Below are 18,300 nucleotides of genomic sequence, written 5' to 3'. Positions count from 1 at the left end.
CATATACATAAAATCAAGGACTCCACCGGAAAAATTACAACAAGTACATAACGATATTCAAACAATCATAAGGAGCTATTTCCAAAACCTCTACTCAGCAAAAAACAATAATTTTACAGAAATGGATCAATTCTTAGAGAAGTACAAACTGCCCAAACTGAACCAAGAAGAAATAAATCAACTAAATAAACCAATAACTTACAGTGAGATACAGGAGGTAATCAAGAACCTCCCAACAAAGAAAAGCCCAGGACCAGATGGATTCACCAATGAATTCTACAAAACCTTTATTGATGAGCTGTTACCAATACTCCTCAAACTCTTCGATAAAATAGAAACAGAGGGAGAAATCCCAAACTCATTCTATGAAGCTAATATCATACTCATTCCCAAACCAGGCAAAGACCCAACAAAAAAAGAGAACTACAGACCAATATCACTAATGAACACAGACGCAAAACTCCTCAATAAAATATTAGCTAACAGGATCCAGAAACTGATCAAGAAAATCATACATCATGACCAAGTAGGCTTCATCCCACAGTCACAGGGATGTTTCAACATCTGTAAATCAATCAACGTAATTCACCACATAAACATCTAAAATTAAGAATTACATTGTTATCTCAGTCGATGCCCAAAAAGCCTTTGATAAAATACAACATCCATACCTATTAAAAGCTCTGGAGAGAACAGGAATAGATGGAACATTCCTCAAAACAATAAAAGCCATATACAACAGACCAACTGCTAATATCATATTAAATGGAGAGAAACTTAAATCATTCCCCCTAAACTCAGGAACAAGACAAGGATGCCCACTTTCCCCACTTCTGTTCAACATAGTGCTGGAATCCCTAGCCATAGCAATAAGGCAAGAGGAGGACATCAAAGGGAGCCACATCGGCAAGGAAGAAATCAAGTTATCCCTATTTGCAAATGACATGATCTTATATCTGAAGGACCCAAAAAACTCAGTCCCCAAACTCCTACACCTAATAAACCAATTTGGCAAAGTAGCAGGATACAAAATCAATCCACAAAAGTCAGCAGCTTTTCTGTACACCAGCGATACACAAACAGAAAAGGAAATTATGGAAACAATTCCATTTACAGTAGCCAAAAAAAGAATAAAGTACCTAGGGATCAACTTAACCAAGGATGTGACGGACCTATTCAATGAAAACTACAAAAATCTAATAAGGGAAATCAAAGAAGACACAAGGAGATGGAAAGACCTCCCATGCTCATGGGTAGGCAGAATCAATATAGTGAAAATGGCCATATTGCCCAAATTGTTATACAAATTCAATGCAATCCCCATCAAGATCCCAGCTATATTCTTCACTGAAATAGAGAAAGCAACCCATAAATTCATATGGAACAGCAAAAGACCTAGAATAGCCAAAGCAATTCTAGGCAAAAAATGCAGTGCAGGAAGTAACACAAGATCAGACTTCAAGCTGTACTACAAGGCCATCATAACAAAAACAGCATGGTATTGGTACAAAAACAGATCGGAAGAGCAATGGATTAGAATTGAAGATCCAGAAATAAAACCGCACTCTTACAGCCAGCTGATATTCGACAATGGAGCTAAAGACATACAATGGAATAAACATAACCTCTTCAACTACTGGTGCTGGGAGAACTGGGCAGCCATATGCAGAAAACTCAAAGTAGACCCAAGCCTATCACCATGCACCAAGATCAACTTAAAATGGATCAAGGACCTCAATATCAGACCTGAATCCTTGAAACTACTGAAGGACAGAGTAGGAAAGATGCTAGAACTTATAGGCACAGGAAGGAACTTCCTGAATATAGTCCCAGGGGCACAACAAATAGGGGAAAGACTCGACAAATGGGACTACTACAAATTAAAAAGTTTCTGCACAGCTAAGGACATAGCCACCAATATAGAAAGACAGCCAATGATATGGGAAAGGATATTTACCAGCACAGCAACAGACAAAGGCCTAATATCTGTCATCTACAGAGAACTCAAAAAACTAAGCCCCTCCAAGCCCAATAAACCTATTAGGAAATGGGCAAAGGAGCTGAAGAGAGACTTCACAAGAGCAGATATAAAATTGGCAAAGAAACACATGAGGAAATGCTCAACATCCCTGGTAGTAAAGGAAATGCAAATAAAAACAACCCTGAGATACCACCTCACCCCAGTTAGAATGGCCTACACTCTGAACTCAGGCAACAACAAATGCTGGAGGGGGTGCGGGGAAAGAGGAACCCTTTTCCACTGTTGGTGGGAGTGCAAATTAGTACAACCACTTTGGAGAACAGTATGGAGGTTTCTCAAAAAGCTCAACATAGACCTACCCTATGACCCAGCCATACCACTCCTAGGCATCTATCCTAAACAGCAAACCTCACGATATCAAAAAGACATTTGCACTTCCATGTTTATCGCAGCACAATTCACAATAGCCAAAATATGGAAACAACCCAGATGCCCCTCCACAGATGAATGGATCCAAAAAATATGGTACTTATACACAATGGAATACTACATAGCGATTAGGAATGGTGAAATATTGTTATTCGCAGGGAAATGGTCAGAACTCAAACAAATAATGTTGAGCGAGAGAAGCCTAGAACTCAGAAAACAAAGGGGCATGATCTCCCTGATATATGACTGTTAACAAAGGGAGATGGAGAGACAGTAGAGACCAAGTCTGTGAAACCAAAAACTGCTTGTCAAATAGTATTCCCCACAGGATTGGGGCAGCGACCCAACAGTATGTAACTAAAACCAAACAATTACTCAACATATAAAGGTCAAAAATTGACCTCTCAAAGCTATGTTTGTATGTTCATATAAGACTACAGTCGACATATGGTCTAATATCGACATTACATTTAAAGCCCTAGGTGAAATTTCTTGGGTGTGGCCACGTGGCTACTGTATATGTTCTTGATACATTACATATTGTATATATGTCTACCTGACCTAGAGAAGGGATAGAAAAATAGGGCGTAAGATATCACAAGAAATGTACACACTGCTCTACTATTTAACTGTACCCTTTTTGCACAACACCTTGTCAAAAAATTTGTGTTCAATTAATAAATAAATTAAAAAAAAAGTTTTGTTAGTTACTTCTTCCTTCTTCCCTTTATTCTTTTGGTTCTGGTCTTTGGGCTTGATCAGGGTCTAGGTTCTGTTCTTAAGCTTTTCTTTTGTTTTCTTTTTGGTCATTCATAGGGCTTGAGCACTATCCTTGGCTTCTTTTTGCTCAAGGCTAGCTAGTACTCTTACCAGTTGAGCCACAGCACCACTTCTGGCCTTTTCTGTATACGTGGTGCTGAGGAATTGAACCCAGTGCTTCATGCATGCTAGGGAAGCACTTTACCAGTAGGCCATATTCCCAGCCCCGCTCCCCCCTTTTTTGCCTCAAGGCTAGTGCTTGACTCCTTGAGCCACAGCTTCATTTTTGAATTTTTGGTGGTTAATTGGACAAAAGAGTCTCAGTGACTTTCCTTCCCAAACTGGCTTTGAACCACAATCCTCAAATCTCAGCCTCCTGAGTAGCTAAGATTACAGGTATGAGCCACTGGTGCTTCATTTCCTTGGTGTTTTTTTTTTTTTTTTTTTTTGTCCAGTCGTGGGCCTTGGACTCAGGGCCTGAGCACTGTCCCTGGCTTCTTCCCGCTAGCACTCTGCCACTTGAGCCACAGCGCCTCTTCTGGCCGTTTTCTGTATACGTGGTGCTGGGGAATCGAACCTAGGGCCTCGTGTATCCGAGGCAGGCACTCTTGCCACTAGGCTACATCCCCAGCCCCTCCTTGGTCTTTTTAAAAGTATAAATCCAAAGAAGATTTGAAAGTATCAAGTATTAATATCTCTGGGTTGTGAGATGATTTATTTACCATAACTTTCATTCCTATCCTTACCTGTTCGTTCACATTTTCTTCAATAAAGAGCTAATACAACACAGGAAACTCTTAGACTGTTTTGCCTATCTCACATTTTTAATTTTTGTCTTAGCATGTATCACTCTAACATATATTACTTATATTTATTGTGAGTCTACTACCACACCTGCTGGGAAAAATTCTTCTCAAGGGCAACAACTTGTTTTGTTCATTGGTATATCCCAAGAGCCTAGGAAAACTGTCTAGTATATATATAGTAGGTGTTGTAAATACACATTAAACAAATAAATGAATGTATTATTTTTGTTATAAGGAAAAATTTATTATAAATAAGATTTTGAGAAAAGTCACTTAAAATTTCATGTTTGAGGAGGAGGGCAATGAAGGAGGTCGTACAAATGGAAGGAGAAAGGGTGAGTAAACAGAGTCATATTCAATGTACATTATGTAAAAACTGAACTACATAACTTGGATGAGTGGAGGCAAATGGGGAAGAATGATGGAAGGAGTGACTTTGATCAAGATGCACTGTACTCATATTCTGACTTGTGGAATTGACACCTTTGTACAACTTTGTACAAGTACTTAATAAAATTTTAAGAAATCTTAAAATTGTGCATAGAAAACAAATATTCATAGAAAAAACACCAAGTATACAATTTTAATCTTCAAAGAAATTTGTAATAATGACTTTTAATGAGATTGTCTTTCTTTATATTTCAAGGTTTCTGAATATTCTTTACAGAAGAAAGTGAGTGAAATGGTAAGGAAATTACAGTATATATACTTTCACCACTTGGATATATACACATAAAATGCATAGTAATATTGTGATTATAAATCTGACATTAGTTTCAAAAACAGAAATAGTTCAAACTGGATATTGTATATTATCTAAAGGCTTGCCATAATTTCAAGTACAGTATAGTTTAAATTATTTCACAATTTTTTTGCAGTTTATATAATGCTTATATATTACAAAATGAGTTCTAAAATATACTAGTGATTTTTCTAGGCATTTATGTAGATATGTAGTTATTATGGACTAGATTTTAAAATATATATAATAGCATTTCGTGGTATTAATTCTACAGATTTCTACACTTAGGATATGGTTCTTATTATTTTACTGTTCAACAAGTATTTACTATTTATGTATATATATAAAATAAATATCTTTGCTCTACACAGTAAAACATTTTTAAAAAATTTATTTTATCGTCAAAGTGAAGTACAGAGGGGTTACAGTTTCCCAGTATAACATTTTATAGAATATTTTCTTTGATATTTTCCTTTTATAGCCTTATTTGATTTAGATTTTTTTCTGTGATTTTGATTGAACAAAATTCTTCTATATCTACTTAAATCTTCAGAAGGCTTCTTGTATGGGTTTGTGCTATGGAGTTTTCATTCTCTGGAGAAACACAAGTAAATTTATTTTTGAGCATGCTATATTATATATATGCATATATATGTATATATATACATTGTAAGAAACAACAGAACATTCCTATGACATAGGTGTCTTGCTTCTTTGAATTGTTTGGTGCATTAAAAAATAAAAGAGCTCATAGAAGATTGCTGCTAAGCTTGATTGAATAAAAGATGTGAAAATTCTGTTGCTGTTCAACTGGAAAGAGTAAAGATAATATTCCAGACTATTTTAAGCTGTGATTTTAATTAAGAAGCTGAAAAACTAGATTCCAGTTTAGCTTTAAGTACTGTGACATTTGTACAGAAAGTCATCTTCAACGCTACAGTGGTTTTACACAAAATATAGTGAAATTGAATAATATGCCCTTTGACCTGGGAGATAGGACTACAAGTTAAAGATCAAAGCCAACATAAAACATGTTTTATTTTATTCCAGCTTAAAATTTCATTAAGCAGATATTATAACCTTCAAAATATGGGAACATATAGTATACTAATCCTAGTGTTTGGTTACTTTACAAGTTTTTTGTTACTATGAATCCCAGGCTCTTAGCTTAAATGGTATTTGAGTTATAGTTTTAATTTTTCTGGCAGTTCAAAGCATTATATCACTTTTCATTAAAATAATTTTGTGTATTGATCAGTGTTTTATATACCCTCTGACAGAATACTTATATTTTTATTCAAAAGTTACAAATATTCTTTTCTTCTAAATCATCTTGCATATATTTGTCTCACATTGTAATTCTTTCGTCATTATTATTTTATTATTATATATTTTTTCAAATTTTTATTATCAAACTGATGTACAGAGAGGTTACAGTTTCATACATTAGGCATTGGGTATATTTCTTGTACTGTACCTTGTCCCTCATACTTATTTTATTATTATATAAATCATATGATCTTTTCATTACTTAAATTTAATCTTAGTTTATTCTAAGTAGTATTTTATTCTTTTTATAATATTTGTCTTTATGGGTAAGACAGGGAATAAGTTAGCAATTATATTTATGTAAAGGTGGGGCTTTGAAGAGTGAAGTATCCTGAAAGAAATGATTTCGAAAATAGTTCAAGAATTTTTTTTTTTTTTGTGGGACTCATTTTGAACTCAGGGCCACATACTTGCTAGGCAGACTGTCTGCTACTTGGTCCACTCCTCCAGCTCTTTTTGTTCTGGTTATTTTTAAGATAATAGTTTCACTCTTTGCTCTGACTGACCTGGACCAAGATCCTCCTGTTACTCTTTTTACACTAGTCTGACAGTTATTCACAGTTACACTTAGATTTTTTTGAGTGAGATGAGGTCTTTCAAACTTTTTGCCTAAGCATGTCTCAGCAGCAAGCCCCTTGATCTTAGCCTCCCAGATAGTTAGAATTGCAGGCATAAGCCACCATACCCAGGAAGAAACCTGTAAAGAAGTCTGTGGTCCGCCAGACATGGAGGCTCATGCCTGTAATCTCATACAACTTGGAAGGTAGAGATCAGGAGGACTGTAGTTCAAGTTCAGCCCAGGCAGAAGATTGGTTAGACTCATTTTCTACAAATAAACTAGGTGTTTGCTTTGTGCCTGTGATCCTATCTACATTGGAGGCCATAGGTAGGAGGACCTCTGTTTGAAGCTGGCCTTGAGCAAAAATCTGAGACCCTACCTAAAAAGTAACTAAGGCAAAAATATGGCTGGGTGGGGTTAAGTGGTAGAGTGATTGCTTAAAAAGAGCTATGACCTGAGTTCAAACCCAAACTCTAGTACTGAAAAAATACCCATGATCTAATTTCCTATAGGTAAGCACTTAACTACTAGTAAACCTTTGTCTTCTGGAAATTCAGTAAGCCGATTTTCTTGTAGAAGTGGTCACTAATGCAGAACGTGTCACTAATGGAAAGATTTGTTTATTAAACTCTACTCCTTAAATCTATCCTTAAAAAATTTACAGTAATTACCAAAAAAGAAATTCAGCAAAACATGTTAAAGAAAAATTTTAGAGCATTAGCTTAGCTATCCCTGCGATTTGGTCAGTAAGAAAATTTTTTCCTGTGTGTTCAGTTATAATTACATAGATGATATCTTGTATAATTTATTATAGATGACTGTATAAGCTAATATTGCTTAATTAGGTAAAAATTTATCAGATCATTGTTAAGTCACATTTTTGTCTTAAGTCACATTTTGTATTGGGGATCGTTTAAATTACTTTTACTTGTTTTATGTATCACTTTTTCTTACAGAAGGCATGTAAAAGAAATATCTCTTTAGAAATAGAATGGAAATAGAATAGAATAGAATAGAAATATGGAATGCTTCACAGATTTTTGTGTCACCCTTGTGCAGGGGCTATACTAATTCTCTGTATTGTTCTGAGCAGTTTCTCATGTTTTTACTTGTGTAAATTAATGTAAAATGAGTTTCTTTGTGATATTTACTTAGTGCATATAATGTACTTTGATGAAATTTACCCCCTCTATTAGTCTTTCTTAGCCCCCGTTCCTCTCCTTTCTCATGTGTTTCTTCATGCTATTTTCATGCACATACAATATACTTTTGATCATACTCACCTGTACCTCTCTCTTCTTTCCTCCTCCTCCATCTCACTGTTTTCCTCTCAACAGTCCCCTATTTAAAATCACACTATAATAATATTACTACTATCACTTTAAGTGTAGACCTCTTATAGGAGTTAAAAAACCAACTAAACTAACAAAAACTCAAAAACCCAGAAGTAGACCTAGCTCAAGTGGTGGAGCACTAACTAGCCTTTAGTAAAAAAGTTCAAGGACAGTACTCAGGCCCTGAGCTGTTGCCCCAGGACTGGCATACACTCAAATACAGAATTGAATTTTGTAACTATTGTTTATTCTGGGATCACATTAAAAACACTGCAAAATTGGAAATTAAGATATGTAAAATTTATCTTTTGTTCTATAAAATTTATCCATGAATAATTGTTTCTAGAAGTTTTTACCATTAGTCTCCTTAAGCAAATAGAAGAAGTGGAAATGTATAGCTATGACTTTTACTTATGAATGTCTTTCTAAAAAATTGTGTGCAAATACTATTTTAAAATAATTTCTACTTTAAATATTTAAGGCTTTAAATAAACTTAAAGACTACACACACATATATAACTATGCACATGTTTTTTCTCTAATCTTGATTTTTATAGATTAGTTTAAAATGAGGTTCACATGATTTAGAGGGTAATGCATCCTGCTACTTTCCTTTAAACTAGGTCTTGTGAACTTAGTAAATCTTTACTATTTTAGTAGTAAAGTAATGTGAGAAATAATAATTCAAATTAATTCACAGATGGAAATAGAAAAATATGTACTTAATTCATTTCAACAATACAATCTTTCTTTGCAGTTAGGATATTGTATGTGATATTTAAGCTTTAATGACAATATCATCATTACTTTGTGTTTGAAAAGTAGAATTATAGCATGCAAACAAATGAAACTGAATTTTTTCTTCTGTCTCTTCCTCTTCTCTCTTCCCCCTCCTCTTCCTCTTGCACCTCTTTGGCTTTCTCTTCTTCCTCCTTTCCCTTCTCTTCCTCTTTCTCCTCTTCCTCCTCCTCTCCTCCCCTCTCCTCCACCTCTCCTCCCCTCCCCTCTCCTTCTTCCTCCTTCCTATTTCTCTATGGTTGGTTTTTTTTTTTTTTCCTCACTGGAGACCTTCCAAACATCTGGGTCTTAAAAAATTATCTTTAAGGAGTTACACAAAAGAATTACAATTCAGCATTTCAGTTTATTTGTACAAAGCATATTGATTAATGTCATGCCTTCCATTATTCTCCCCTATTACATTTTCCTTGAATTCAACCTTGATTTCAAGCAAAGGATATTAAAATAGAATATATCACACCAAAGTAATGTGTATTGAGCTCTGTGAATAGGGAGTGCCCATGGAATGTCTTTTCAGTATATTTTTCCTTCACATTATTGTAGTTACCACCATATTTTCTGCTGATAGAGGCTAAGGAGGCTTTTGTAGGGTTGTGTAGTAATATGTAGTAGACAGTGTTCTCTTAAAGGCTGTACAAATACTGATTTGCATTGAAAAACTGGATAATCCCTTGAATTGAAAATATGCTATTAGGCAGTTTTTAGTGAAATAGTATTAGATTCCTAAACATCTACAAGTTAGTATAATTTCATCAGGCAGAAATTAAATGATACTTTAGGGAACATTATAATGGTTCATTAATTTTTATTGTTTAGTAATTGATAATAGTAACTACCCAAGTAAATAGAAGATCTCCTAGGTTGTCAACTTGTTTGTATTTGTAACTGCCATATAATCTATAGAAATGGACCAAATTATGACGCTGAAAGATCACAAAAATGTGTCAGAAACATTCAACTGATCTAACATAATAATTACCAATTACTCTATCACTTTACTTAAAATAATTAAAACATAACTTTGAATAAGTTAAAACTAGTATAAGACTTGCCAAGTTAGTTTAGTTAGCTACAGCTCAAATTGTAATGTTTTTCCTTTATTAGTGAAAGCTGTTCTTATTTTAAACTAAAAAATATTAAAAAAATTCAAAGAGTTTTATTAGCAAAGGAATAATGCAACCTCATATTGGGTTGCGAGCATGGCTCAGTGATAGAGTATTTGCCAATTATACACAGAGCCCTGGGTTCAATCTCCAGTACTATTAAATCAGTAATTAATAAAGGCCTCAGGTGCCAGATGATCTTGTAACAAAAATAAACACCTCATCTACTGATCATTTTGTGTTGGGCTTTGTTCTGTGCTTTATATATGTTCATTTTACCCCACTTCCTGGCAACACCAGGATCACATTGGCTAAGTCATAGAGGCAGAAATTAAAGGCAGAATTTATAGGCAGACTAGCTTTTGACCACCGTGCTGTATTTCCTGTACTTTGGTTTAAAGCAGTACAAAATAATTCGTTAACTTACACAAATGTAAATTGAGTGAAGGCATTTACAACCAAGTAGACTAGACAGTAGAGAATTGGTTTGGGACTCAACAGGGAGAAGTTTCATTTCAAAGTTTATGAAGCAAGATATAGAAATCCCAAACAGGCTTTGGATAGAAACACCACTGAACTATTTACTTTAGTTAAGGTGTTTTTGCTTCTTGAGATCAGATTCCTGTAAGGCAGAAACAAAATGGTTTATTTTGAGTAATGTCTACTTCTCCTTACTATAGAAGAATAGGGCCCCTAAGTTAAAAATGTACATTATGGTACTGTCAGGCAAAGGAAATGGATCCTGGTCAGGAGGAATCTTAACAAATTTCCACTTTGCAACTCTATAGGACAACAATTCATTCAGAGAACAATTATTGGGTGCCACCTGATTGGAATACACCATTCTTTAATTTTTTAAAGAATCAGAAATAGTTTTTTAATGCAAAGCCAATTAATGTCAGGCCAACATAAAAAACTTTTAAAGACTGTTGTTTATTCTGTTGATATATTTCTTTTTCAAAAGCCATTTTCCTAAACATGGTAAAAGCTCTCTTAGCTGAAAGCAGTAGAAACCTTTATTTTATATAGGGTTTAATTTTCACCAACTATGTCTAACTGAAGTAGATTCTCTCTCTCTCTCTCTTTTTCTCTTTCTTTTTTGCCAGTCCTGGGGCTTGAACTCAGGGCCCAGATGCTGTCCCTGATCATCTTTGTGCTCAAGGCTAGTGCTCGGCCACTTGAGCCACAGCACCACTTCTTTTTTTTTCTGAAGAGTTAATTGGAGATAAAGAGTCTTATGGACTTTCCTGTCTGGTTTGGCTTCAAACTGCAATCCTCATGTCTCAGATTCCTGAGTAGCTAAGATTACAGGCCTGGGGAAGATGGGTGGGGGGAGGGGGGTGGAAGGAGAGAGAGGGAGAGAAAAAGAAAAAAGTAACTTTAAAATTGTTCTGCTAACTAGGAACAAAAGGTCCAGTTAAATCTTCTGGCTAAAGAAGATAATCATAAACAGTGGAATGAAATTGAAAAATACAGTGTGGCAATAACAAATCAATTTGGATTGGTAAAAGAGAATCATGTAAAGTTAGAACAAAATGGTAAGTACTATCTTACTTAAACTTACATGTTTAATGCAGACCATTTAATCGCAATTTTCATGAATAAATTGAACTTACCTGATACTCATAATAGTAAATGGCAATTTGATATTAAATCAAGTCATAGTTATATATTACATTGGGACAATTTTTCTGTCATGTCAGTGATACTATTTGAAATGTACAGTGAATATAATATTTTCTTGTTTTTATATTATAGTACAGGAAGCAATACAATTAAACAAACAACTTTCAACTTTAAATGAAAAACAAGAAGCTGAGCTATGCAGCTTAAAAAAGGTATAACTGGTAAAACTTTATACAATTAAATAAAAATATAGTTTAAAATAATTAGTCTTATGGAATCATAAAACTTCTGGTCATTACTGATATAAGGATATTAGTGATATTACTGATAAAAGGGTAAATGTAGATTCATAAAGTTTGAGTTATGTATGAGTCTAGTAAATATAATGAATGAATTTGTTCAAATCCATGTAAAATATTGTTTTTTTTTACTTCCTATCTGTGGCATGAATTTTTATAGTAATGTGAGCAATCAGCAAGAATTCACTGCGAGTACCATTCATACATTAATTCAGTATTTCCTGAATGACTTCTGTCTGCCAGGTACTATATGGCACTAGGATAGAACTACAAAGTAAATAAAACATATTTCTCCTGTCATAGATAGACAGTTCAGTAGGGGAGTTAGGAATAAAACAAATAAGTATACATATAAAAGTAATTTAAAACTGTAAGTGAGCTGAAGAAAAAATTGGAATGTGATGACTGTTAGATTAGGGATAAAGTGGAGAACTGAAGATAATAATGTTTTAGACAAGAACAGCAATATGTTCAAAGATCAGGCAGGAAAGAATTTAGCATATTTGAAAATAGAAAAAAAATAGCATCCTGAAGAAGAATGCATTGGTTACGTACTGTTCACCAGCATCCCTTTTCTCCTCATCATTATTCATATTTTATTTTGATACCTCTTTGTTTAAGCAGAAGTCCATGACATTTCTTTTTATTTTGCCATAGTCACTGGTTCAGGAATGGACAAATAGCCTTACTGGTTATAAATCAAGGAAAATATTACCCCACTGTAGGTAGCATTTTCCACCAACCACAAGAGAAGCCAAAAGGGAGGAATCCATAATGGTACCTACTTTTTAGTCAGATTGAGTGGCTCAGACTCTATAACCCTAGCCATTTTGGAGGTGGGAGATTGGGCAGATTCTGGCTTGAGGCCAGTGCAGGTAAAAAGTTAGCTAGACTTCCATCTCAACTCATCAAGCATGGTGATGTGCATCTGTGATCCAGTAATGCAGGAGGCATAAGTAGTTAAGACCATGATATCAGGCTAGCCTTGGGAAAAAAGTGAGACTCTATCAGAAAAAGAACTTAGGATTGGTGACATGGCAAATCAGTACTACCAAAATAATTTTTCAAGGGTTACTTATCCTTCTATGACATTATTGAGTCTGTGAATCAACTAAGCCCTCATCATCTTCTGCCTCTAGACTTTTCAGTTATGGGGTTTTTTTTTGGCCAGTTCTGGGGCTTGAACTCAGGGCTTGAGCACTGTCCCTGGCTTCCTTTTGCTTAAGGCTAGTATTCTACCTCTTGAGCCGCAGTGGTACTGAGGAATTGAACCCAGGGCTTCATGCATGGTAGGTAGGTACTCTACCACTAAGCCACATTCCCATCCCCTCAGTTATGGTTTTTTTTTTTTAACCTCACATTATCTTGATTACTGACATTTTATAGTAAGTCATGAAGTTAGATAGTATCACTTCTGTAACTTTGTTCTTCTATAATAGTGAGTTGACTATTGTGTATTTTATTAACCTTCCCATATAAACTTAGAACCAGTATTAGTATCTATAAAATAGCTTTTTATCATTTTGATTGAGATTGTCTTAATTTGTAGGTCAACAAAACAAAAACCTCCTGTGTTTCAAGCAGAGGGATGGAAAAGAACCATTTTGGAAAATGCCTTAGCTGTCTCTTATTCTTGGTGTGGCCTGTCTTCAGGGAATCTATTTTATAAAAGCTAACTTGTAGGGTTATATCAGAACCAAATCTTCCATAGAGAAGGGTAAATACCAAACTCTAGCCCACTCCACTGAACAATTTTGGCCCTAAGGAGAGTGGGAAAAACTGATAAAAGCACTGATGAAGGTCACAGTATCGTGGTACAAGTTCACCAAAAGACTTAGATCTAATAATAGGATCATAGGATGCTTCCCTTTCCAACACCTTACCACTTTATTACTAAAGGCCTATTCACCTCAGTTCCTTATATCCAGTATACATATCTTCCTTTCAGTGAAAACAATTACAAAGTATAGTAAGAAACAAAGGACATTTAAAAATATTATAGTAAAGGTGATTTACTGAAGAGTTACAGTTACATAAGAAGTAATGAGTACATTTTCTTTTGAACAGTGTCACCTCCTCCCTTATTCTCTCCCAGTTTTTCCCCTCCCAACTCCCCTCTCCCTCAAGTTGTATAGTTCATTTACAACATAGTGTCTAGTGAGTATCACTGTTGAGTTGGTTCTGTGCTTCCTCTTCCCCTACTCAAATCATATATATATGTGTGTGTATATACATATGTACATATACACGTATATATACATATACATACGTGTATATGTACATATGGACATATACATATATATGTATATATATATATGGATACAGAAATAAAAAACATTGACAAAAGAGAATAAACCAAAGAAAAAAGGAAAGAAAAAAAGAACCACAAACAGTACAATAAAAACATTCTTTTTTTTCCAATTCTTGGAGTTCATTTTGATAAGTATCATTTTATATGATCATATGCACATAGCTATTGAGCCCTTGTCATCTTCTCCTAAGACTATCCTCCTTTGGTCTCACTGTGTGAATGCTTAGAGTCCTGTTTAATTAGCCATGTCTAAGTGTAATTTTTCTTTTACTATCTATTGGGTTTATTCATGGATTTATAGGCACATTCCAATTATTACAAATGAAGGAAACCATGTAGCCTATGTTTCTCTGGGTCAGGCTTACTTTGCTTAGTATAAATTTTTCCAAGTCTTTCCATTTGTTGTTTTGAGTTGCATTCCTTTTATGGCTAGAGATGTTGAATATTTCTTCATGTGTCCATCGGCCATTCTTACTTCTTCGGAGAAGTCTCTCTTTAAGTCTTTAGCACACTTAGTAATTGGGTTGCTGTTTCTTTGAGGATTTGTTTTTGCGAGGTTTAAGTTTTTGAGCTCTAGGTATGTTTTAGATATGAGGCCTTTGTCTGATGCACAGCTAGTAAAGATCTCCCATTCTGTGGGCTTTCTATTTATCTTGCTAACCATATCACAAAAGATATGTGAAAGCTTTGAACAAGCATACAAATCAGAGTCAGACATGGCAAGAATGCTGGAATTATCAAAACAAAGATTTTTAAAAAATTATGATTCTCATAGCAATGACTTTTAAAATTTTTACTTTTTCTTGTTATTTTAAAGGCACTGTGCAGAATGTTTACAGGTACATAAGCCAGGTAATGAGCGCATTTATTATTGGACATTGTCACCCCTCCCCTCGCTCTCTCCCAGTTTTTCCCTCTCATCCTCACTCATAAGTTGTATAGTTCATTTTCAACATAATGTCTAGAGAGTACCACTGCTTCATCTGTTCACTCTTTGTCCCTCCATTTCTTTGCTGCCTCTTACCTTCCTAAAGAGAGATAAACAAATATGACAAACAGAAAACAAAAACAACAAAGAAAAACTACTTGTTTCCATTTCCTGAAGTTCATTTCAATAAATATTATTTTATATGATTAGAGGCACATAGGCAAGCAATGGCTTTAATAGAACAGATATCATGCAGAAGGAAGGATTTATCTATTTGTTTTAGTCCTTTGTTCACAGTCCGTGGCTGCATTGCTTCTGTGCCAATGGTAGGCAGACTGTCTTGGTGGGGAGCATGTTTTGGAGCAAAACAGCTCACCTCAGGTGGGTAGATAGAGATAGAGACAGAAGTACAAAGAGAGGATAAGATATAGCTCCCAGTGACCTACTTTCCTCTAGCCAGGCTCCACCTCCTAAAGCAGCTGTGGACCAGGCCTTCAACAGTCAACCTGTGGGAGGACCTTTCACATCCAAAACATAACACAGTCTATTCTTCCAAATTACTCTTTTGAAGAGAGGTTGTATGAAAGAGTAAAGTAAGAGAATACTGTTACCTTTGAGACTTCAAAGTCTGAGTGACTACAAGGGTGAAAATATAAAAAAGTATTTTTAAGAGCCAATTTTACTATCTAGGCTCATTAATTTAATATTTTGTGTAGCTTTGCTATTTAACCTTAAGAAGTTTTCTTTTTTTTTTTTTACTTTATTTTTCAGAAGCTAATCAAATCTACAAACACTGATTGTATCTCTCATTTAAAACTTCTGAGCATTAATTTTCTCAAAGATAATTTTCATTTTTGCCTTATGCTGTTTTTTGATTTTGTCCAGAACACTTAACTTATTGGTTTATGATAAGACAGAATTCCTATTTTGCAGAGCACAGTTAAGCAGATCAAACTTAGTTGCTAGATAAAATAAGTATTACAGTTGTGAATGTTGGGTTCACTATTATAGCAATCATGAGGAATTCCTGATATTATCTATGAGCAGCATTCATAACCTCTGTTATTTGTCTGAGTAAATGTCAGAGCACTCAAGGAGATAGTGACATTAAACAGGTTACCCTAAGCCAGAAGAGGAAGGGTGAAGCAGAAAACAGCACAGTATTTATGACTCTAGGAACTATAAGTTGTAATTTAATGAGATCAAAGCATGTACTGTTTATTTGCTGCACTAACAGCTTTGAATAAAATGGTTAGAAAACAGACAATGTACTAAAAGTTCAAGATATTTAAAAGCTTGTAAAGCCTATAAAATCAAAAGTGTATTTTTCATGGAAGTCTTTGATTTTAATTTATTATAGTCTTAAGATGAATTAACATGAGAGAATGATGTAAAATTATTTATTTTTACTTTTGTCAGTCATATAATGATTTTCTATCCCTACTTTTCTCCTCACTTTCCTGATATTTCATAATAATTATATTAATAGGAATTGATACATTTTAGAGTATCTTCTATAACATAGCAGATTCCAACAGCTTCAGTTTTGAAAACAAGTCTTTGTTTAGAGAATTGTATATTATGTAGTAAATATAAGATTTATCTATTAACCTAAGATATAATAGGATATTGTATCTTACAAGGGAGTCATGAACATATCACTCATATTAAACAAATATCTAATTTAATTTCTAAGTAGATTGAAAATTTAGTTTACCTTATGCAGGCATATTTTGCTTTAGGAGACACTAACCTTAAAAAACAAAATTTCAGAAAATTATTTTCAATTTTTCCTTAAAACTTACCTTTATAGGCTAGGCACTGGTGGCCCAGGCCTGTAATACTAGCTTCTCAGGAGGCTGAGATAAGAGGATCACCATTCAAAGCCAGCCCAGGCAGGAAAGTCTGTGAGACTTATCTCTAGTTAACCACCGGAAAACCAGAAGAGAGGCTGTTGCTCAAAGTTGTAGAGTGTTAGCCTTGAGCAAAAGAGCTAAGGGACAGTGCCCAGGCCTTGAGTTTAAGCCCCATGACTGACAAAGCAAAACATAACAAAAACAGCAACAAAACTCCTTCTCTTTTTGCCTAAAAAATAATTTGAAAGCAAGAAACAGTATTATGTAAAAAATACATTAAGTTAAAGCCACTAATATTGTTATTTCTTGTTAAAAATATAGAATCAGTTGAACGAAAGAGATTTTAATACTCTGGTAGCGTTTGACTGTATAACAATATAAATTAGTCAAACATCCTATATATTTGAGTTGAGATGAAAGGGTCATCTAGCAGAATTTTTTTTTTTTTGGCCAGTCCTGGGGTTTGAACTCAGAGCCTGAGCAACGTCCCTGGCTTGTTTTTGCCCAAAGCTAGCACTCTACCACTTGAGCCACAGCGCCACTTCCAGCTTTTTCTGTTTATGTGGTGCTAAGGAATCGAATGAAGGGCTTTATGCATGCTAGGCAAGCACTCTACCACTAGACCACATTCTTAGCCCTGTCTAGCAGATTTTTTTTTTACCTTTGGATTCATTTTATAAACTTTTAAAGCTAATTTACTTTATCATTATAAGGGTGATATACAGAGGGATTACATTACATGAACCAGGCAATGAGTACATTTCCTTTCATACAGTATCTTCTGTTGCCTCACATATTATAAATTTTAAGAGTTACTGAAACCAGTACATTGATTTTTCCATCTTCTTGTTTCTATGGGCCATTTTAACAGTCCATCCTATTTTAGAAAATATTTACCTGTGGTAGAAATAGTTACATCAATAAATTAGTTTTAGTAAGTTAAAAACCATTTGGCCTCTGGACCAGAATAATGATTTGTTATACTTATTTCTATAATTATTGTGTAGCATGTTCTTGAATCTGAACTTGAAATTGAGAATTCCCCTTTTGTTATGTGCTTGTAGTGATTAAATGAGGATCTTGTTTAAGTGCTAGGTAAGCACTTTGTCACTGTGAATTAACTTATTTTAAACTCACAGTTTAAGGAAGTTAGTTACAACAGTCAAGGTTATTTTCTAGTCATAAAATAAGCTGTTCTTTTAAAGTTAACATAATGTGAATAACTTGCCATCTGCTGAGTATTGCTAATAACATTGCACTGCTTTGTTCGTACTTAAATCAGGAGTTTCTTGCTTTACTATGAAGTGTATTTTTTCATTTGAATGGAGTAAAGCCTATTGATTCAATCAGTGATTACAACCTTAATAGTATAATTAGGCCTACTACTGTTTGATAGATCCAGTCTCAAGAACAGAAAAGGTACCATTTAAAATGCCGAAT

General features: G+C 34.4%; 1 protein-coding gene and 1 non-coding gene across 2 annotated transcripts in view; one reads left to right on the top strand and one right to left on the bottom strand.

Moving 5' to 3' along the window:
• The window catches only part of Ccdc73 (coiled-coil domain containing 73), a 101,043-nt gene that overhangs the window by 34,601 nt on the left and 48,142 nt on the right, over positions 1 to 18,300 (top strand). The window contains 3 exon segments of the mRNA XM_048359963.1: positions 4,622 to 4,660; positions 11,243 to 11,378; positions 11,599 to 11,678. Of these exon segments, the coding sequence (XP_048215920.1) occupies positions 4,622 to 4,660; positions 11,243 to 11,378; positions 11,599 to 11,678 (255 nt within the window).
• Positions 7,620 to 7,724, bottom strand: LOC125362837. The gene has a single exon (XR_007213137.1). It is a non-coding gene; the product is annotated as a U6 spliceosomal RNA (small nuclear RNA).

The sequence above is a fragment of the Perognathus longimembris genome, chromosome 13 (assembly GCF_023159225.1).
Source record: "Perognathus longimembris pacificus isolate PPM17 chromosome 13, ASM2315922v1, whole genome shotgun sequence".
NCBI classification, from domain to species: domain Eukaryota; kingdom Metazoa; phylum Chordata; class Mammalia; order Rodentia; family Heteromyidae; genus Perognathus; species Perognathus longimembris.
This window is presented reverse-complemented; position numbering and strand designations above follow the sequence as displayed.